Source organism: Peromyscus californicus, unplaced genomic scaffold (genome assembly GCF_007827085.1).
Source record: "Peromyscus californicus insignis strain IS unplaced genomic scaffold, ASM782708v3 Scaffold_17__1_contigs__length_78620276, whole genome shotgun sequence".
Classification (NCBI taxonomy): domain Eukaryota; kingdom Metazoa; phylum Chordata; class Mammalia; order Rodentia; family Cricetidae; genus Peromyscus; species Peromyscus californicus.
Genome location: NW_026294469.1, coordinates 42554273 through 42578135, shown reverse-complemented (window position 1 = coordinate 42578135; position 23863 = coordinate 42554273). Strand labels below are relative to the sequence as shown.

At 36.8% G+C, this 23863-nt stretch overlaps 1 protein-coding gene across 5 annotated transcripts in view; it reads right to left on the bottom strand.

Moving 5' to 3' along the window:
- Positions 1–23863, bottom strand: part of Csnk1g3 (casein kinase 1 gamma 3) — a 93380-nt gene that overhangs the window by 27180 nt on the left and 42337 nt on the right. For 3 of the 5 annotated variants that reach the window (XM_052742200.1, XM_052742196.1, XM_052742198.1), the window contains exons 5-10: positions 19359–19507; positions 17166–17400; positions 5314–5399; positions 5109–5193; positions 2677–2825; positions 1679–1774 (exon numbers count right to left, since the gene is read on the bottom strand). In XM_052742200.1, the coding sequence (XP_052598160.1) occupies positions 1679–1774; positions 2677–2825; positions 5109–5193; positions 5314–5399; positions 17166–17400; positions 19359–19507 (800 nt within the window). The remainder of the gene's footprint in view (positions 1–1678; positions 1775–2676; positions 2826–5108; positions 5194–5313; positions 5400–17165; positions 17401–19358; positions 19508–23863) is intronic. The other 2 variants (XM_052742201.1, XM_052742199.1) reach the window with 1 other exon arrangement.

Here is a 23863-nt window from a genome sequence, read left to right as displayed (position 1 = left end):
CCAAGAAATGAACGCTAGTTTAGAAAACAGAAACACTAGATCTTGACTTCTGAGCCCTATACTTATATAGTTATCTTGTCAGATCATTCAAGTTACCAATTATATTTTATAGTTGAATTAATTCATGAGACTTTTCAGTGTGCCAATTTTTCTGTGTCCAACTCTTAAACCAAATCTTTCTAAATGAGCTCACAGCACGTGTTGTTAAAGATGCCCAGAAGTGAGCATTTTGTTCAGCTGTACGCTTTTTTTTTTTTTTCAATCTTTTTTTTTTTTTTTTTTGGTTTTTCGAGACAGGGTTTCTCTGTGTAGCTTTGCGCCTTTCCTGGAACTCACTTGGTAGTCCAGGCTGGCCTCGAACTCACAGAGATCCGCCTGGCTCTGCCTCCCGAGTGCTGGGATTAAAGGCGTGCGCCACCACCGCCCGGCTAGCTGTACGCTTTTAATGACTGGATTCTGCCCTTTAGTTGTCATCTTGTTTTAACCATCACTTGGACTTTAACAGGATAAAAGAAGTGAAAATACAAAGAAGCAAGACAGAATCTAAACAGGGCTATAACTAAGAATTTCTAGACACTCTGATTCAAGGAGATAGGAAAATTCTTAAGCAGAAAGAAAATCCTCTTGCAAAAAGAAACATGAAAACACTGCTGAAGTTTTCAACAGCAGCCCCCGGCCTTCCCCGGGAAACATGAACTCCTCACGCTCCATCTTATCTCACTCCAATTTACAATCTCTTCCAACAAACTAGGCTGACCTATATTCCTCAAACAAATAATCAATGATTTTTAGCATCTTGCTTTTCTGTTACCTTTCTCTTCTTTTCCCAAGCCTTCTGTTTCCTCCTCTCTTTTCCCTATCTCCTGCTCACTACTCTTTAAATGCCTTTATTCCATTATTTGACTAAAGAAGTCTATTTACTCTGCAGGTTCATCACAAGAAACAACCTTTTTTGTATTAGATATGCAAATGTATATAGCATATCTTCCAAGTGGTATATTCCAAGCACATATTCCAAGTGGTACCGTTTATTCTACTTCAAAATGTAGTTATCTGTGCATTTATTACAAAAGTCTTGTTAAGAGCAACACCATCCTTGAGTTCAGATTTACTGACAGTAAATGTATTTCTATTTTATTCTGTTATTAGAATTCTAATTAAAAATTATACTCTAGAAGTTAGCATGTATTATTACTACTTTATAGGTGAGAAAACAGGCCTTAAGAGATAAACTTATACAGAGTGACAACACATTCATGTTTGTCTGCTTCCAGGGACGGGTGAGCTCTTAACTAAACACCGCCTAGTCACTCAGTTTAAATTACTTCTTACAGACAGTTTTCTTTGCCTCTGTATTTCTAAACACATGAATAAAAAATCACTTAAAACAGCAGAAATTCAGTAAATAACTTACTGAATTAACTAGAGAGAGAAAGAGCACAAGTTGTTATAATTCTAACACTTCCATTCTAACAGCACCAAATATTGCTTGCTTTGACTAATAGGTACCGTGAATAAGGAAACGATAATTACTCTGAAACTAATGGCGAAAACTGAAAGTTTCCTGAAAACACAAGCACTTTCAATCCTTTCATGTATGTATGATGTGTGACCCATTGAAGAAAAAGGCACATCTCAATAACGAAAGTAAAGACTTCATATCCAAAGGGCAGCAAACCTGGTTTTTAGACTGCTGCATCTTATCCCTGTGCTGGTGTGCTTCTCTGCTCGATGACAGAGCAGGGTCTTGCTGAACTGCACCCACCGGAGTAGGCTACAAGAGAACAACAGTTAGTGCTGGAATGGCCTGCTTCAGGATTCCCATCAAAAACAGTCTCATTAGCTACTTAAAAGAATCAGTGAACCAATAAATGATATTGCTAAGAAATTAAATCTTCAAGAAGCAACATTGTTCTCAAGCACATTGATAAAAGCTTCTAGGGTAAAGCAAAGAAAACACAGCTACTTTTTAAAGTATTCCTAAGACATTTAAATACTTCTCAATGTTTTAACTTTTATGTGTATAAAGGGTCTTCTAATGTTATTCAGTTACTTTCTCACATTAAAAATAAAAATGAAGCCGGGCGGTGGTGGCGCACGCCTTTAATCCCAGCACTCGGGAGGCAGAGCCAGGCGGATCTCTGTGAGTTCGAGGCCAGCCTGGACTACCAAGTGAGTTCCAGGAAAGGCGCAAAGCTACACAGAGAAACCCTGTCTCGAAAAACCAAAAAAAAAAAAAAGTATTTATGAATCTCATATCCAACACTAATATATAAACATTATAAAATTTAAAAAATACTTCTTAAATAACAAAATTATATATTTAATATCTTGACTCAGAGAAGAAATTTTACAATTCTTAATTCTGATCAAAGCAGAACATAAGCTACTACAGAGAAACAGCAATACTATAATTCCATAAGAATACTATATAGAAACATCGTATTTGGTATTAAAAAACAAATTACGATAGAAAGTCCAAAATAACTCATCACCCTTTTACGAAAAGCAGGAAATTTAGTGGTAGAACTTGTATACAATTCCCAGTATGGTGACCCCTGAAGAAATGTCCCCAAACAGGAAATGGAAAGAACTTCTTACAATCTTCAATGGAAATATTCTGTACTATTAAAATACTGTAAATAATCTTCTATTGTAACAGCATAAAGTACCCACCAACTGTTTACCAATCCAGTCGTATTCATAATCAAACATATATCCTTTGCGATCAAACAAGTCGGTAAAAAGCTTTCTTAGGTAATCATAGTCTGGCTTTTCAAAAAAATCTAGCCTTCGTACATATCGGAGATATGTTGCCATTTCTTCTAGAAAGGAAATAAAAGTTATTCTGACTACATATCTCTATAATACTCAATTAATAAAAATTAACAAAATTCTGTTTCAATTTAAATTTTTAAATTATAGCAAAATTAAAAAGGGGGAAAGGGAGAATAGAAACAAGAAAAAAAAAGTGAGCCATTAGTTGTTTGCGACATTAATACCAAAGGCTAAAACATTTTTTTAATAATATCTTAATAGGTATCCTGAGTTGTAGTAGAGGTTGAATTAGTGGTTCAATGATATGATTATCTAATCACAAGGCAGACTTCATGCATATTTTAAAATTTACTCAAAATACTGCTGGAACTAGCTCAGGCGAGAGCATCTGCACTAGTTTGCTGTTTTCCTTCAGCATCAGTAACATACACTAACTTACTAACAGGCGACAAAATTTCTAACCTTCACCATGAGCAGTACTGTAACCAACTGAGCTGGCAAAATAGGCAAAATCATCTCAAAAAAAAAATTCTGACGCAGGAACACAATAAGAGCCTTCTTTTCATTTCAATCAAACAATTACTTGGTTAATATACAAATTTCTACACCACAGTTTTTTTAAAGTTTATACTTTTAAAAGAAAGGAAAAACAAAAATCTAATGGGTAAAGTTGTTAATTAGTTAAAAGAGTATTCCATCACTACAGATAGAAACAGTATGTTACTAACGCTGAAATCTCAGATGTGGAGATTTTGCTGCCCCTCTCCTCCCACTCATTCACAGTGCAACATGGTGCCCTGTGACTTTCCTCACAGAGAGCCTTTCTCACTATTCCACTTGCTACCTAATCCCAATTACAGGGCTAATTATCTTGGCACCTCCATTTTCCCTAGAAAACTGCTTGTTCGTTTCATAATACAGTCACTCAATCTATCCACACCTAAAACGTCTGGAACTCTCACCAATATTGTTTAATCTTCCATTTATAAAAGTTACTTCAAGAGAGAAAATAAAGTTTACTGACAATGAATAAGGAAATATATACTACTTCAGAGCACTGACTTTATTATTATAATACCATTACACAGAAGAACCAGTGAATACAAAGTGATACAAGACCTCTATCCTGAACAAAGTCAGTCTTCTTTACACTTCATGTTGCCATGCAAACCATATCAGATATTTAGTAACTATCAACAGCTAAGCTTGGTGGTACAGGTCACTTGGGAAGTTAAAGCAGGAAGACAGCAAGGCCCAGGCCAGCCTGGGGAACAGAGCAAGGCCACTAACAGACCTGTGTAACTCAACAAGCTTCTATCTCAAACATTTTTTTTCCCCGAGACAGGGTTTCTCTGTGTAGCTTTGGCACTTTTCCTGGAACTCACTCTGTAGCCCAGGCTGCCCTCGAACTCACGAGTTCGCCTGCCTCTGACTCCCCAGTGCTGGGATTAAAGGCGTGAGCCACCACCGCCTGACTTCAAACATAACTTTTTAATTAACAAATCATTAACATTTCTTTTTTTAATAACTTATTTTTATTTTATTTGCATCAGTGTTTTGCCTGCATGTATTTCTGTGTGAGGGTGTCAGATCTTAGAGTTACAGACAATTTTTAGCTGCCATGTGGGTGCTGGGAATGGAACCTGGATCCTCTGAAAGAACAGTCAGTATTCTTAATCTCTGAGCCTTCTCTCCAGTCCCTCATTAACATTTCTTAATTTAGGATTAGGAAACTTATTTAAGTAAAATTTTTGCTTTTGAGTTGCCATAAATGCTTAGAGATTTATTTTCAAAATATATATTCTTTAATATAAAATTTCCCTAAAATTAGTAAAGTCAGTAAGATTTTATAGTACTCTGAAAATAAAATTAAGTAATATCTTTAACAACTTTGACCTTGAGACTCAAATAACTAACAGTGCACTAAAGGACATCACTTATATTCTTCAGCATATATTTCAACTTATTAAAAATGAATCATTGCAGGAAACATGACTTTTAGCTGGTCTTCACATAATTAAAAGATGGAATTTTCTTCATATAATGCCATCTTGTGGAGCAAATACACAAACTGTTTCTATGCAGTAATTGTTGACAACTTTTAAATCACATTTTTTTTTTCAGAGCTGAGGACCAAACTCAGGGCCTTGCGCTTGCTAGGCAAGCACTCTACCACTGAGCTAAATCCCCAACCCCTAAATGACATTTTTAAAGTGCTCATGTTTTTCAATGTATATAAAAAAGTACGTATAAACTTAAGCAATGAAAATTAGCCTTTTTCTGTGCATAAGCACATGTCTCAATTTATGAAATGTATCATTGTCCATTACCTGGAAAGTTTTCACACAACACTTCTATTGGTGTGGCTCGTTTCGTGTCTCCAATTTTCTGATACCTCTCTTTTAATGTGTCAGCCTAGAGCAGGAAAGAGGAGTACAAGAATATGGTGTTTTAAAAACCATTTAGTTGTAACAGAAGGCCTTAATACACATTAAGATTTTATGTACTCCAATAAAGAAACACAAAAACAATTACCTTTAAGCCTTGCCAAGGAAGACTGCCTCTCAGGAAGTACATGAACATATGGCCTAAAGCTTCTAAATCATCTCTTCTACTCTGCTCTGAAACAGAAGAGAAATATGAAATTTCACTTTCACCTACCAGTGAAAAATGAAAAAATGGAGAATAATTATTTCTACATTTATGACATTAATGTAAAATATGGATTTACTATCTATAAGTAACAAAATCACATATAAATTCTTTATACAGATTGTCATCTTTAAAGTATTGCCATAAGGTATCTTCAGTGCTACTGAAATTTATTTACCTGCTTAGATACCTACTCATTGAACTAACAGTCAACGGAAAAGAGGTTCAATGGCCAAATTGAGTTTCTCTGTATCCTATAGCTCCATCTTAAAGAGTCAGAACAGGACAAGCTACAGGTTCTGAGAAACCCTGGAGTTGAAAGTGCTTATCATTCTTTAACTGAATTTCCTAAACACATATGAGCATAAAATTTGCATCTCACATATTCTCTATTAACAATAAACAGAGTTAGTATTGTACCCAACTAATAAATAATCATGTCAGACACATATCAACATTAATAACTCCTGTACTATTATTTGTTCCCCCAAATGCTAGTAGAACAACTGTTATTTTAAGGATGTTTTGTTCTGTTTTTGTAACAAAATATGTAGCATATAAATGACTGACAGTAACAAACGAAGATTCTGGGAGACACGTAAATATTTCAATATTGTCACTGAAAAATTGAGGTTTCTTGATTTTTAAAATAATACAAAGATGCTAACAAATGAGAAAAAATGCTTTAAATGCAGCATGCAAGCTGTGTTTCTCCAATGAGCCATCCTACTGTATATTATTCTAAATAATATGCAATGCTTTCAGAAAAAACAAATTTCCCAAAGTACTGATCTGCAGTAAGATGAAAGGTCAAGAGACCTTTGAATTTCTACCTTGTGTTCCCAAAGCACTTGCTTCAGTTTACAAATAATGCTTACACTGTTACTCAGTATCTATCATTCTCCTAGACAGCATGTTATAAGAGAGCTTAAAACCCAGGAAAATGGCTCTGGATGCTTAGAGTCTCAGAGTCTTAAAAAGGAAAAATAATATAAAGAAAATATTATTTCCAAACTCCAGAATAAAACTGAAAGCATTCTGAAAACTTTCCACCTCCAACCTCTGGCCTCAGGATCCCACTTAACTCTGTCATTACAGATTAGATTTTTCATACAGTATGAATTATACAGTACAGATGCATATCTGGATTCTTTCCCTCAGTATGTTGTGAAGATTTACCCATAGAGCTCCATGCATCAAGAGCTCACTGCTGTTCATGAAGACAACCACAATAAATCCACCTATTCACGTAAGTCGGCTTCAGTTTGCAGTTATTGTGGGAGGGAGAATATCATGAACATTCTGAGTCTTTGTGCGACCACTCATTTTCCTCCATCTTGAATAAAAACTTAGGAGTCCATCACTTTATCACATGGCAGTACATACACAGCTTCCTAAGACACTTCTAAAGTACATTGTGGAGAGGCTGTGCTATTTCAGATCTCCACCAGCAATATGAGACTGCCAGTTATTTAGAAATTTAGCACTGTCAATCTTTTACATTTATTTTATCCAGGACAACAGCTATGACATATATGCTTACCGGCGATTAACAGTATCTTATTGATGACTAATGCTCTTGAACTTCAAATGTTACTACTGTAAATCATTCATGAACTGTGTGTGTTTTGTATTTTCATGAAGTCCAATTTATTGCTAATTATCCTCTTACTATTCCTACTGGCTTATGTTCAATTAAAAAAATCTCTGGGACCACAGATTTCTATTTTTATAACTATAGATTTTATAGCTTTGGTTCTTATATTTAAACCTACTATACATTTTGAAGTAAGTTTATTTTTACTTTAGGTATAGAGTGAAAGAACAGATCCATTTTTGTCAATAATGATAATCTGGCTATACAATTTTTGACAAGACTTTCCCTGCCCCCCAAACTGTTTTTGCATTATTTTCAAAACTCAGCTGACCATACATGTTCATATTCTGGACTCTATATTCTGACTACTTATCTGTCTTCATATTAATACTACCCAAAATAAGTTTGTCGGGGCATGGGGGCTGATATATAAAAAGAGGTCAGTGACCAGAAAACAAAAATTTAACACAAAAAAACTAAAAGAAAAGGTTGATTATTTGAAAGCATCAATAAAATCATTAATCCTCTTACTAGACTAAAGCAGCACAAATTAGCAGTGACAGGAGCAACAGAAGGGGCATTAGAACAGATCTTAAAGACCATGAAAGAATGACTTTTAAAAATCAGGAACCAACACTGTGCCAACTCAGCAACTGAGGTGAACTAGACAAAAAGATTTACTGATTACCAAACTGCTTCAAGAATATGTGAATAGCTCTATGCCAATGAAAGACATTTAATTTAAATTGCAAAGTCTAACTGGGGAGATGGTTCAGTGGATAAAGCACTTGCCACACAAGCATAAAGGCCAGAGTTCAGGTCCTGAGACCCCACACAACGCCGGACGTCCTAACATGCATTTGTAATCTCAGCTCACCCACAGTGAGACAGAAGGAACAAAGAGAAGAATTCTCAAAGTTCCCAGGCCAACTTAGTTGACCTATGCAAGAGTGAACAACTAGAAACCCTGTCTCAAGCACGATGGAAGCCAAGCTTGCACTCTGATCTTTACATACACGTGCTACCACACATGTGCTGTTGCATAGCCATTGCCTCTAAACTGAAACAGTCTATGGGAGGAGAAGGGGACTTCAGGAGACTCAAGGTAAGCAAACTTCTTATGTCTGGGAAGCTGATGTTTGCAAGACTCACTAGAGCCCCTCTAGGTTACAGAAGCATGAAACAACTGTTGGAGAAGATGGTGACAGCTATCTCACCAAGAGGTTTCTAAGACCCGTTGAGCCGCCTGGAAGCTATACAGAAAGCTTCAGCGAAACTTTCATGCGTCATCGTCTGTGCTGGGGTGGGCATTTTGGTGATGAGGCTGCTTTTGAGTCATCTTGCTTCTGAAAGGAATTCCTCACCCATACTCCTGTTAGTAACCTCAATAAAACCTCACTGGTTCCGCGAATTGAACTCCAGTGCAACTATTAACTTTGGTCTGTTGTAAATTTGCTTTCTGAGATGAGCAGACATATGTGAGCATTTAATCTCCCCAGAAAAAGTCTCTCACATAATCTGGGCCCATATATACACACACACATGCATACATGCATATGCACATAAACATTTTAATACAACTTAAAACCTTACCTAAAAATAAAGCATAACTGATAAATTCTACTAAAGGCCAAGAAGTTAACAAAAACTCTTAGAAATAAGAGTTCTCAACTCATCATATTATCCTATTTCAAACAAAATCACTGCAAGCTACTACAGGAAATATCTCATAAGCAAGTACAAAATCCTTAAGAAGGTAATGTTCCCTGAATAAGTAATCTTTACCCTTAGAATATACGGTTAATTTAACTTCCAAAGGTGAATCTATGGGGACTGGGGAAGAATCTATGGGGACTCAGTGGATAAGAGTACTTGCTCTGTCTGTAAGCATGAGGCCCTGAGTGTGAATTCCCAGCAACCACATAAACCAGAAATGGCTGCCACTGCCTCCAACCCCAGGACTTGGAGGCAGAAACAAGCAGTTCCCAAGAATGTCCAGTTCCATGAGAGACTGTCATGAGGTAATAAATGAAAGCCCTGATGACCTGCTCTGGATTCCACATGTGCTGCATACTGCACACTCACACGCATGTAACACCCCCCACACACACACACACACACACTAGTAATTAAAATTTAAAAGACATGAATTTTACGATCATCTCAGAGACAAAAAGCATCTGAGAAAATCTAGCATGCATTCATCATAAAAATTCTCAGCAAGGGCTGGGAGAATGTCTCAGTGACTGAGCATTTCTTAGCTTGCACAAGATCCTCAGCTTGATCCTCAGCACCACAAAACATACTGTTTTAAATAAAAACTGCTAAGTTTTTACTTAAAACTTATGCATTCAAAATAAGTTATAGAAATTTCTTTATCCTAACAAAAGACAACTATGAAAACCTGTAACATTCTTTTTTCTTAGTGTTTTCGTTCATTTTATTTTATGTAGTACTTGAGTATTGTACCCAGGGCCTCGAGGATACTAGACAAGCACTCTACCAACGAGTTAAACTCCCAGCTCTCTTTTCCATTTTTTTTCTCCCATTGCTTGTTTTTACTTGAGATCAGTTCTCATGAACTTTTCCAAAAGGGCCTTGAATTTACACTTATTAGCCTTGACTTTGTGACCTTACTGCCTCCAATAGACTTGGCCTAAGATAAATTTTAAATAATAGAAACATAGCCTAGGGTCAGGACCAAAAATAAAAATATCTATTACTTTATTTCTATTCAGTATCATATGGAAAATTCTTTTTTTTTCTTTTTTTTTTTTTTGCAGGGGGGGAGTTATTGAGGCAGGGTTTCTCTGTATAATAGCTCTGACTGTCCTAGAACTCTCTTTGTACACCAGGCTGGCCTTGAACTCACAGAGATTCACCTGTCTCTGCCTTCCAAGTGCTAGCATTAAAGGAATGAGCCACCACACCCAATGGAAAATTCTTGATAGTACAAAAAAGCAAGAAAAACATCATTTATTTATTGAAATGTATTCGGGGGGCCAACAGGCCATCGCAATGGAACAATCCTGGCGACTCTAACACCCACGTAAAGGAGTGAGAGAATGCACTCCACAAAGATGGCCTCTGACCTCCATTTGAGTACCATGGCATGTGCAACCCCACACACATGTGCACACATAAAATAGTAAGTATAAAAGCAAAATTTCTTAAAGATATTTAGATTGGAAAAAGAAATGCTATTTTTCTTTATAGACAATATAAATATTCAATGTAGAAAATTCTAAGTAATCTGCAAAATATTCAAACTAGTGAGTTTATCAAGGTTTCAGGATACAAGACCAATATATAAGTCAAACAGATTTCTATACTAGCAATAAGCAATCAGAAACTAAATTTAAAAACTAGTATCTTTATACAACAGTATCAAAACCCAGAAAATTTACAATACAAATTTACCAATATAAAAATTTACCAGAGAGAGTGAATGAGTGAGTGTGTGTCTGTGTGTGTGTGTTTGTGTGTAAAATAGCATATGCTTACAAAGACTTGAAAGAACTCCCTTAAGTTGTCCTCTAGCCTTCTAAATGCACCCCAACACCACCCACACACACTATATTTTATTTTTATATATATATATAATTTTAGCCTTACAATAGGATTCCTTGTTAAAGAGAGAAACAGCACAAAAAGCCATTTCTATTCTATCAGAATGGTAGTTAAGGAAAAAAGATCATACAGTGATCTCACCTGTATCACTCCATCAAAGGACAGTATTAGATTCATAATCTACCAGGCATTATAAATTCAAGCCATAAACAGAAGCTAGTAAAGTAAGCCAACTACTAAAACTCAATCCAAACACCTTCTACCATCATAATTGCTTTCTTTGTGTTCTCTTACCAAGTGACACCTAGAAATAAATGTCACCAAGTGGGAAGTAATAGAAGTCACAAGAAAGCTTTCTCTTTGAAATAGAGTAACTAAGGAACACCCTTCAAATTTGCTCGAGTTCTGTTACATGAAAAAGATCTCACACAGGTTATCAGGCCCTTATTAAGACCTACCTGCTCACATTTTTTCTAAGGCATTTAACTGAAAAGCCCTGTTTGAAAATGGGTATTTCCCTCAAAGCTTTGATTTATTATGTAACTTTCTAGAAATTAGAAATGGAGATTTAAATACAGTTAAAATTTCTTTTAAACAAATTCAAAGCAATTTAACTTATATATTTAATTTAGACTTTTATCAGTAAAAATATATGCATTACATAAACAACACATTTTAGGAATCTCAGCTATATCAGATGGTTTTAAGTTCTAACTTCACTGAAAAGAGAAACTATTCTCTCAGTCTGGAATGCAGGCTCAGGTTAAATAACTTCCAGCACTTAACAGGGCAGGATTCTATCCACTGCTGTGCATTCTGTTCACTTGGGAAAGCCTAACAATGAAATCAAGGTCACTGCAGACCTCCTGCAATGCTTTTCTAGTCAAAACTCAACATTACTTTCCCAGTTAGATAGTACTATTCAATTATCTGTAGCTGTCCATATCAATTACATTTTCATTTTTACCAGAAAAACATTTTTTTCATGAACTCAGATTTATTTCTTTCAACATAGAATATGCCAAATGCCTTGTTTAGAAGCAGAAAACTTTCTAATAATATATGTATATATTATAAAAGATAAACTTATTACTTCAATTCCTACCAAAAAACAATAAAGGCAAAAGACAAGTACCAACTGATAAGAGAAATCAAAGAATAAAAACTCTTCAAAAGAGTATAAATTACTTTTTTGTAAATATAAAACTAAAAACATCTACTACATATAAGTAAAGGTTATATTTAGGAGCTGGAGAGGGGTATCAGTGTTTAAGAGAGCTTGCTGCTCTCCTAAAAGGACCTGAGTTCAAGTCCCAGCACCCACACTGGACAACTTACAACCACCTGTAACTTCAGCTCCAGGACATCCAAGATTCTCTTCTGGCCCCACAGACAACTGTACTCTATGTAAATACTATTATACAAACACATATGTATACACATAATTAAAAATAAAAGTAAATCTTTCAAGATTGCTTTAGTATTTCCTTATAAAATGTTTTAGCAGTTTTCTCTACCGCACAATATCCAGAAATACATTTGCCACAAAATTCACTGAACTCACACTTTTTCAAATTACATGATAAAGATGAGTTTTGGTGTTTTTCCAATGACAATATAAGGGCAGAGAATGAGAGTACATGCTTGTAATCCCAGCATTCTAAAGGCTAAGGCAGGAGAATGCCAACTTCAAACCCAGCCTGATAAACACAACTGGGTTCCAAGTCACCCTGAGCTGCAAAGTGAGTTTCTGTTTCACATCACATTGGCTGCACAGAAGGACTGTCTTGACACAAAAGAAACAAAACAATTATGTAGAACAATATGCAGTAACAGCTCCCTCATCTAGACACACAACCCAACACTATCATGAAAACCAAAAACATACTGATTTCTTTTCTAAGAAAGAACTCAACACATATAGTCACTTAATCTCTAAACAAGTTCTCTCTTAAAATTTCTCTCAATTCAGCTATAATTCAGTAAGCCTGGTTTATAAGTTAAGAGAAACAAATCAAGATAAGGGAAAAGCTAGGTGCTGCCACAAGAAACCACATTTATACAACATGGCAAAAGTAAAACAAAATAAAGCTGAAAGAAAAAAAAACTCACAAAAAATAAAAATACAATGCATTTCCTCTAAGCTTGTCTGGTGTGTGTGTGTGAGAGAGAGCTATTCAACAGTAGACATCTAATTAAAGTTAACCTAAAACAATTCAGCATGAAAATACAAAGGAGGAGGAGGAGGAGGAGGAAGCAGCAGCAGCAGCAGCAGCCGCAGCCTCTTTCATTCAGTGACAGTGGAAATCCCTATCTGTCACACAGCTTTATGAGGATTTCACTTTGGACAGTGACATAAGTAGATATGCAAAGATATAACTAAGTCACTATATCTATCTTCTGAGCATAAATGGCCTTGTGCCATATTAAGATCAATAGCAATTATAAAAATAAAAAGCTATACAATGTGGGTTTTAAACTACTCATCTATAGTATACTAGAAATACCTTTTTTCTGATTAAATCTGATACTGTTAATCTTCAAAAGGAAAAATGCTTATGTAATGCACTGTCCAACAATCAATTCTCTCTTTTGAATTTTCATATAAATAAAGAGAGGCAAACAAATGAATGAATGAATTACTGATGCCTTAAAAGTAGTCCCTGCCAGGCTGGGATGTAGTTCATCAGCTCAGCACTTGCCTAGCAGGTGCAATGGTCTGAATTGATTCTCTAGCACTGCAAAACCAAAGGAAAGAAAAGCCAGAAGGAAGGAAGGAAGGGAGAAGGGACAGGGAAGGAAGAGGGTGGTTAAGATCCAGGGAGAGCTGGGAAGGCTTCAGTCAGCCACATACAAACTCAAAATCACAGTCGAGAGTCCCATTTTTCTCTGGTCCGCTTTCTTTTTTGTTGGTTTTTCACTCTTCAGCAAGTCATGTAACTTAAATTTAAGACACATGAAACACCCATGTCCACATACATCATATGCGTCTTATTTCAAATTAGGAATTCCTGTGTTCTGGCAAACAAGCACTTCCTCTATCAATATTATCCATCTACATTAGACTTGCTACATAGATAGGCCTTTGAAAAGTAAATCTTACAGCTTTTGTTGTCTATGGATTCCTACAACAGTTAAATGCCACTTCCCCAAGTTCTGAAGGCCTTTCCTAACAATGACAAAAATTTACTTTGCCTTTTCTACAAATAGAAAGTTGCTACATATACCATTGTTTACACACACACACACACACACAAACCATTGGCCCATAAGGAAGTTGTGACCTCATGTCTTACAATAAAACAGTTGTGAAACTCTGTTAGTTATTTTGAAATAGTCTGTAACAACTCCCATGAAATGAAAATTTCTCACAGACAATGCACATGCAAATATGGGTGTAACTGGTTTTAAAAGAAGGTACCTCTACCCAATTGTGTTTTAAGGCTGTCAGGAGAGTTTGCTATTGAAAGGACTCACTAAAAATATTATCTCAATAAAGCCTGTCTTTTATCATTTTATGTCTGAAACTATGCTTGAAGGCAGCCTCGCATTTCTCACGCATTTCAGAAGTGTCAAGGAGAAGGTATCAGGAGCCAAGTATCAGGCAGGCCGCCAGCAACAATGCCAAATGCTACCTAACTCAGAACTGAGCAGCAGAGCAAAGACATGAAGTCTGGAACGGGTAAGTCTGAGGAAAACTGTTGGAGATGAAGCCAAGCCCAAAAATTAGAAGTTGGACTAGACAGCTCCTAGGGTCCTGTCGACATTTTATTTTATTATATTTTAAGTCAGTGGTTCTTAACCCAATGGTGTGACCCTTCAATACAATTCTTCATATTGTGGTGACTCCTCCAACCATAATATTATTTTCATTGCTACTTCATAACTGTAATTTTGCTACTGTTAAGAATCACAATGTAAATATCCGAGATATCTAGTATGTGACCCCTGTGAAAAGGTTCTTCAACCCCCAGAGCAGTCGCTGCTTTAAGGTACCTGAGCAAATGAACACACAATTGATTACATTCCTGCCTATTCCTTGTGATTAAGCTGCTAGAACAGAATCTAAAAGCAGAAAATCAAGTCTGTGCTTCCTCTGATATAAGCACAAAGCATGGTTTAAGAAAAACATATTGCACTGGGCGGCAGTGGCACACAACTTTCATCCCAGCACTCAGGAGGCAGAGGCAGGCGGATCTCTGTGAGTTCGAGGCCAACCTGGTGAGATCCAGGACGGGCACCAAAACTACACAGAGAAACCCTGTCTCGAAAAACCAAAAAAAAAAAAAAAAAAAAGAAAAGAAAAACGTATTGCAAATACAATGTAAAAATGATTTTTAAAAGAAAAAGACAATTCAGTTTGAATAAATATACCATGAATAAAACATCAACCCCTATCTTGCCTTATATAAAAAAAAAAAAACTAATTCTAGATAAGCCACAGATATCAGAAACCAAAACCATAACTCTTCTAGAAGAAACATAAAAAAAAAAAAAAAAAAAAACAGGGCTTCGTTATGCAGTGAAGATATTTGTTGACACATTCTATACCTAAGTATTTGGGCTCTATCCAACATAAATTTTATTTCGAGTTTAAAAAGAACTCTGATAAATAATTAAAATTATTATGTGCAGTAAGCTTGCTTCACAAAGGAGTGCCCTTTAGCAATAATTCTGAAGCTATATTCTGAGTAGCCTAGCTTTCAAAACCTGAGTAATAGAGTGATGGGCAGATGTCTCACTGCTAAAACAAAGGAAGATAAAAATATAGAAGGGAAATGGCTATAGATAGGGGCGTACTACTTTGTAGTAAACAGACTCAAAACTCAGAAGTGCCAGTACCACCCTGAAGCTTTACTAGCAGTGCACTAGTATCTATGTACATATGTGCACACGTACAAGCTACTTCTCTCTGTGTAGAGGGATACATACACTTACACATTACCCAGACACCAGTGGTTAATACCAAAGAACAGCAAAAATCATTAACCAGTGGCTAAATCTTGGTCTTGGAATTCTGTCGTCATCAGATAAAGAGACCCAGGGTATCCTATAGGCATGACTGGCTATATGCCTGGACCAGAGTAACTACAAAACCAGAAAGTGATCAAAGAGTGCTTGAACGTGTCAGGAGGGGAGCCAGCTTTGAAGGAGCAATCAGTGGCCAAATGCAAGACACTCAGGGAATCAAAATAAACAAAGGCAGCGATGTATTTATTAAATAATCCAACAAATAAAAACTTTCAGTCTGTACAGATATAAATCAATAACTGGGTAAAAGCGAAGTTTATGATGTTAGAATATCAACTAATAAATATGTGAGAAACAGAGAGGGAATCATCAGTAGCTGTTGAATCTAGCAGATAACAATTTATTAAAGACCCTTTCATGGTAGCACATGCCTATAGTCCCACAATGTGAGAGGCCAAGGAAAGAGGGTTTCAAGTTCAAGGGCAATCTAAGCTCTGAAGCTAGACCCTATCTCAAAAGAAATGTGAAGAGCAACACGCTTATATAATTTCAAAGAACTACCTACAACATGCTTTTTAGTTGCCAAGGGAAAATAAGCAGACAGCATCTAAGTAAGTGAATAGACCCAGCTGGAAAAAATTACACCAACTGACCCTGACACAATATTAGAACAAGACTTCTATGCTTCCTCGTGAATGTGTATTAAAAATGCATACCACCGGGCGGTGGTGGCTCACGCCTTTAATCCCAGCAATCGGGAGGCAGAGCCAGGCGGATCTCTGTGAGTTCGAGGCCAGCCTGGGCTAACAAGTGAGTTCCAGGAAAGGCACAAAGCTACACAGAGAAACCCTGTCTCGAAAAAAAAAAAAAAAAAATGCATACCACTATCTAATCGAGAAAAAAATAAGCGACCCAAACCAAGAACATTCTAAAATATTGCCTTTGCTCCTAAAATTTATTAAGATTAAGACTATAAAGAAAGATAAAGGAAAGGATGTAGACCTGATTTAAAAAAATAAAATAAAAAAATTAAGCTATACAACAAATAATACATTGTTCCAATTAGATCCTAAACTGAAAAAAGAAAAAAAACATAAAAATGCTATATGGTTGATATTTTTACTCTTTATACATACAGGAAATATATTTTTAAAGTTAATAACATATACAAAGCACACTGCTAGGAAAAATATTCTAGACAGCATTGGAAGCCAGCTCTGCTTGCCTTTATACTCAATGCTGTTAGCATTATACCCAATTAGTCAGGTTGCTACTAACCTGGCTAGCTGTATAAGAGAGTTATAATCTGAATTCAGTTAAAATTGGGCATTACCTCATATTAAAAAGAAATATTCCAATGGATCCCCTAATTGTATCAAGGTTGAACATTTCAAGTTATCATAGGAAACATTTACCCTATACAGGACCTTATTTTTACAATATTATCAAAATACAAATGAAAGAAAACTATAAGTATGTGGTGAATAAAAATGACAATATGAGCTGTTTTAATTTGCAAACACTGAAACATAGCAGCAAACAAACTTACACTATTGACACAGCAGAATTCAAGCTTCCACACAACATGTTCACATACCTTTTCCTAGATGTGTGTTTATGCTCATGTACCTAGCTGTTCCTGTAAGGCTTTTGTGTTCTCTGTATGGTATATGTTTCTTTGTCTCTGGATCAATATACTCCTTTGCCAAACCAAAATCTATGATATGAATGACTTGCTGGGTTTTGTTTCCTGGTCTTCCTATTAAGAAGTTCTCGGGTTTCACGTCTCTGTATATCAAGTTCTTTGAGTGGACATACTCCATGCGAGAAATCTTAGTGGAAAAAGAGAAAAAGATTTTTTAATTTTAGATTTAATGATAAAACCAAGACTGAATTTCACAGAAAAAAAATAACATAAGAAAGAAAACAATTAGAAACTGTTTCAACCCTTTAAAGTTAAAAAGATGTCATCATTCTTCAGTGCCTTAAAGAGCATATATCCATTTAGGACTTAAAATGGATGTCCTTGCTGCCATGGTCACAGGTAATTTAAAATGTCTAATGTTAGAAATGAATTTCCTAGCAGTAAGTCAGACTCAGTCACCATTTTCAGAAGATACCAGGTTATAAAGTTAAAAAAACTTACTGATTAAAAATACAAACCTCAAACTCAAAACTAAAGAAACATTCATAAAATTAACACTATTCTTCCTCAGTTCAACAATCAGGCAACTTTTATAATCAAAAAAACCTTAAGAATGTAATTTTACCTGTTTAAAAAAAACAGCATCAAAAAATTAGCAACATTCAGTATTCTTTTTCATAACAGATTTTATTTTTCCAGGTATTAAACACTTTAAAATCTTGAAACTAGAAAAATTTGAATTCCAACTATAATAATAACACATATATTTATATTAATTTTTATTACTATAAAGATAACTTTTATATTAACTATTTATATTAATTATATAAATATATAGGTATATTTATATAGAGATAAATAAACCATAAATATAGTATCTTTATATTAATATTTTCAGATTCTCAAATAATGGTTAACATACAAAATAACTAAGCAGCACTTTAGATCTAAGGTTCCATTTGTGGCAATCCTGGTTAACAGTACCATGTCAGCATACAGTTACCAGAGCCGTTCCAGTCTATTCATTAACAAACTGTGGGCACACTCCCGTGACCCATGCCTGAATTAACAATGCCTTATGAACATGTTCTAGGTCACAAAACTTCTTTTAATGCAGTTTTTAACAGCTACATATTACTTTATGACTATTCATGATTTATCCAATTCACCTGTTAGCTCCACACCACAGGGTGTTACTCATTATTTTACAATTCTATCTATCGCTGTACATAAAACTGTAAAATAAATACAAAAAATATTTCCAACATAAATTTGGAGAAGTAGAATTAATGACTAAGTGAATAAAAACAATTCCAAGACTTCTACAGCATACTTATATTGTCATTTATGTCAAAATTGTGTAACAATCATCTCAAATGTTCCCTCATAGGTTCTCTGATATTTAAATACTGAAGTATACTTCTCATTAGATTTTTTCTTATTAGGTCATTAAAGTCAACTTCTAAGATTAAGAACTCTTTTTCTGAGGATTTAAAGTTCTCATCTTACACAAGAAAAGTGTTAGAAAAACCTCAACCCTTGAAGTGAGCATTCTGTCCAATTAAAATATTAATTTTAACTACTAAAATGCACTTGACTCAGTAATTTTACATTCTATGCATCCTAGAAAGACAATATAAAAATCAAAAAACATTTTTATTATATGGGTCAAATGTTCCATATGACAAGGTCAAAAAACTTTAATAGAACTTTTAACTTATATTTATGAAAGCCAAGCCTGACGGTGCACACCTGTAACACCAGCATTCAGGAGAGAGAGGCAGGAGGATCAGTAGTTCAAAACCAACATACACTACATAGGCCGTTTGAAACCAACCTTTGGTTACATGAGACTGAGTCTCAAAAAAACCAAGATATAGACCAGGTGGTGGTGGTGCACACCTTTAATCCCAGCACTCAGGAGGCAGAGGCAGGCGGATCTCTGTGAGTTCGAGGCCAGCCTGGTCTACAGAGCAAGATCCAGGACAGCCACCAAAACTACACAGAGAAACCTTGTCTCAAAAAAAAAAAAAACCAAGATATAGAGAGAGACTGAGGAATACAGTGAGAGAGAGGGAGGGAGGGAGGGAACTTGTGATCAAAAAACTAAAGTTCAAGCAACCTCCAACACCCTGCTTTACTTACCAGTTGTATAGCTATCATAAGAACTGTTTTAAGAGAAAATGTTCTATCACATAGGTCAAACAAATCTTCCAAACTAGGTCCCAGCAGTTCCAGCACCATAGCGTTGTATTTACCACAAGGGCCAAAATAGTAAACTTGAGGTATACCATCTAGGGAAAAAGAAAAGGTTATTTAATAATTTCATCACCTTAGATACTAAACCTTTTTCCTGAAAAACCAATAAACAACATTTTAATTTTTCTAGTTACTTTAACAGTAATTTTATTTTTTTTCAGAAACAAAAACAAAAAACCCCTTTTCTGATGAACCCTTCTTCTTCTCTAAACCCACTCCCTGATGTTCCATGGCAGCTCAGTACACAGGTACTGTAGCTGTGTCCCTGGAATCACATAAAAGTACATTACTTTCTCTCTAAAATCTCATCTGCTGAGCTTTACTTAGAGAGGCTTAGACAATAGGAAGAGCCTACTTTTATTGAACTAGGTAGTCACTGCTGTCATTACTAACTCTATGCTTGGCATCCTGCTAAGACCAACCCAAATATCAGTGTGGAAAATTCCTAAGATTTCACCCTTACAGTTAGGGTTATGTGTATGGGGAGGTATAAAACACGTTTGTGTGTGTGTGTGTGTGTGTGTGTGTGTGTGTGTGTGTGTGTGTGTACAGTCCCTATCAGCAGATCTTAAGTTAATCAAAAGGCAGAGTCTAGATAGTCTAATCTTACCTCATCTTCTTTAAAAAGTAGCTCTAGGAATCAAAGCCATTAGAATGAGTGAGAGCTTGTCTAGAGAGCCTTAAAGAAAAAAGATCTGTGTTATGAAGAGATCCACATACCAGGTGGAAAGCCTCTAAGAACAGAAGGCCTCAACCCTACAGCCATTAGGAACCGCAGTCTGACAAAAAAAAAAAAAAAAAAAAAAAAAAAAAAACCACAAAAACAAAAGTAGTGAGTACAGAGAGGATATTAACCTCAGGCCACTGCCCAGACTCACACTGTGATCTTAGCACTGAGACTCTCAACAGTAGAACCAGCTAGGCCATGATGGGTTTTCTGAGCCTTGGAAACAGAGAACATGAAGCTCTGCTCCCACAAATATTGTGTGAGGCTTTTTATCTTTCCATATACAATTTAAAACAAAATCCTTTCCATTCTTTTTAATGAAGAACTTTGGAAATAGGTTCATTCTTGTTAATCCTATAAATCTGAGTGACAATTGCTGCAGGAGCAGAAGAAAAGGAACTGGGAAGCTAGGAGCCAGCACAATCATGTTCCCAGACTGTTCTAACATTCCCCAGTGGTGCTGTGTGCCTGGGTGTCCTTCAACCTCAAGTGGGTCTCCATAAGAGCAGTTTGGGCAAGAGCGCCCGCCCTTTTTCAAGTGTGAAGATGAACAATGCAGCAGGACATGGGGAATGGAATACTAAATTGTGGCAGATACAGAGAATGCTCTCCAGAACAGCAACCATTCTCTTGTGGTCGTCAACAGAGAGCAAAGCACCTAAGCGTAAACAACTCCTGCAAGAGTCACTCGTCATATGTGTAACGACTTACTAAAGCTCACTGCAACTAAAATCCTGTTTTGACTAAAATAGATCATGCACAATAAGAGCCTGGAGCAACAGTCAAGACCCAGAACTTGCTCCTGGGCCTTTTCAACAGCTCTCCACTGCACAGTTTGTAAAGTTCTCCCCACAATACTATCTTCTCCTCCACAGCACTCAAAGTTGCCAATCACTATGTTCTCGACTGAACAATCTCTAGTAAAGCATTTCCACTCTTTAGTTTGTTCTCTGATCTACAAGAAGTAAGTAAATGAGATCATCAAAGTTTGTCAAACTATACAGGATATAAAGATGTACAGATTGTAAAGTTCCTTAATGACAGGACTTCTCTACTTACTTCTACTCACCATCCACTGTCCAATAAAGTTGTAGAGAAGCAATCTCTGAATCAAATCTCAAAAAATTGGAGTTATTATATGACTAGTATTTTGTGGTTAATTTTTTTCAAATGTTACCCAAAATGGAAAAACACTTAAGGAACATTATTATCTTTATTCACTAAATACTTATTGATCATATTATTCATATAAAATCAAGTAAGATACCATAACTGAAAGGTCAGCCCAGAAATGCAAAGTTGGGTTAACATTTTAAAAAAATCCACCAATATAACTCACATTTAGTAAAATGGGGAAGAAGTCATATAACACAAAGGAAACATCTAACACAACTCTAAGCAAAATATGGACTATCAGCTGATGAAGTCTGATAAAGCACATCTATGGTCAGCTACAAGCTAGCACCACACTTAATGGTGAGAGACCAAACTTATTCCACTAATGACTGGGAGCAAGACAAGAACATCCACTTTGAACTCTTCTATTCAACCACACTTCAACAGAACAAATACAATCAAACTGGAGCTACCCATGATAAAGCTCCATGTTACCAAATATAAGACTTGTTTAACTAACCTTTCAAGGAATCAGGAGAAATTTCCTAGATGGGCTAGTTTCAATCAGCATGACGTTTAAGTTCCCTCCACTTTAATCCTTACACAAAGTGACGTGACGTTAATCAGCCACGTGTTGTGTACTGTTCTGTCTCCCCTCTACTACCTCATGAGAAAAGCAATTCCAAAATGGCCAATCTGCTTCTTGTTCTTGTTTCTGCTTTATCAGCCCTGTCCTGCGTATAAAACCACTCCTGCCGGGCGGTGGTGGCGCACGCCTTTAATCCCAGCACTCGGGAGGCAGAGGCCGGCGGATCTCTGTGAGTTCGAGGCCAGCTTGGGTTACTAAGTGAGTTCCAGGAAAGGTGCAAAGCTACACAGAGAAACCCTGTCTCGAAAAACCAAAAAAAAAAAAAAAAAAAAAAAAAAAAAAAAAACCACTCCTGTTGCTCAGCTCCCCAAGCTACTTAATTCCACATTACAAGTGTTGCAGATCTGTAACCCTGGCACTCTGAAGCTGGGGTCTCACCTGGGCTGTTTACAGAAAGACACTGAGGCAGTTTTTGTTTGTTTTGTTTTGGTTTTTGAGACAGGGTCTCATTATCTAGCATTGGCTGGCCTGGAACTCATTATTTGAACGATGCTGGCCTCCAACTCAGAGATCCACCTGTCTCTGCCTCTGCAGTGCCAAGATTAAAGGTATGCACCACCATACCTGGTCCTGATGCAATCTTTTAAAAAGAAACACTGAGCTGAGAGTACAGCTCAGTGACAGAGCTCTTGTTCAGTGTTCCTACGCCCTGGTTTTGATCTCTAGCCTTGGAGAACTACAGGTCTATTCTGAGCTGGGATGGTGACCTCCATGGCACCTGCAAATAGAGCACTGAGGACATGAAGAGGAGGGCTGCAGTCCAGGGTCATCCTCCAATACACAGTGAGTTTGGAGGCCAATGTAGACTACAAGACCTACATCAAAAAAAGAAAAACAAATAGAGCCAACTAAAACCTTAAACTAAACTACTGTTGAAGTCTTATCCTTGGACAAGTATGAAAACAAAGCATTCTTGAGAACTCACAGAGAAACTATTCAAGACAAACTGATAAAATTGTTACCAAATCAAAAAAAAAAATCAAATTTTCAAGCAAGAGTTACAATTTTGTAAAATTTATAGCTACTAATATGACCATAACAACTTTATAATGCTTCAATATTCTGAAGGTGGCCTACCTCAGGCAGTAAGAAGAAAAGGAGCCAGCACACAGCTTGCCCCGCCCAGGGCTCTCCACCAGGGACATGGTATTGTCCGTTCCATGGCCCTGTTGCCACTGCCACCAGTGTTGATGTCTATGGCTGCAGTACTTGGGAGAGCAGCTCCTACACCTCTCCCGGGCAGCACAATAGAACTGACCCTGTTCGCAGGGTCCTGAGGGCATGAGAATGGAAGAGCTGGTCCCATCCCCCTCATCTGCTATGTGGTAGTGTGGGTAAGGGAAAAATACTCTTCCTCCACCTTGCCACTTGCTGGCAAGTGGGAGAATTGCCCCTCACCAAGTGCAGCACTCTGGAGAGTGGACCCTGCATCTCACCTGGGTAACAGCAGAGCTGGCCCTGGTTCTGCAGATGTGGATGAGGCTGCCTGGGGCATGACAGCAGGAAAACCTATCCCACCCCTTACTCCTTGCTGCATAGGGTGAACTAGCTGGGACAGCGTTGGAGAGCTCACCCTTGTGGTAAGGATGGGGAAAGCTGGTGGACAGACCAACCCTGCCCAGAACCAAGGCTGAGTTAGCCCTCCCCAACATCCACCCAATCTATAAACTACTGGAGCATGTGAAGGGGCCAATTCTATGGATCCAGAGCTGCATGATCTCCACAACACGGGAACAACAACAGGATACCCAGAAGAGTCCCAGTGAGGGCCCAGTATCGACAGTGTAGCAGAAGCCAGAGGTCTTGAACCAGACCAATGACTCTGCAGCAAACACTTCCAAGGAGAGATGTGTGGACTGAAGGGTACACTCTGTGACTCACTGGGTCACACTGCAGCTT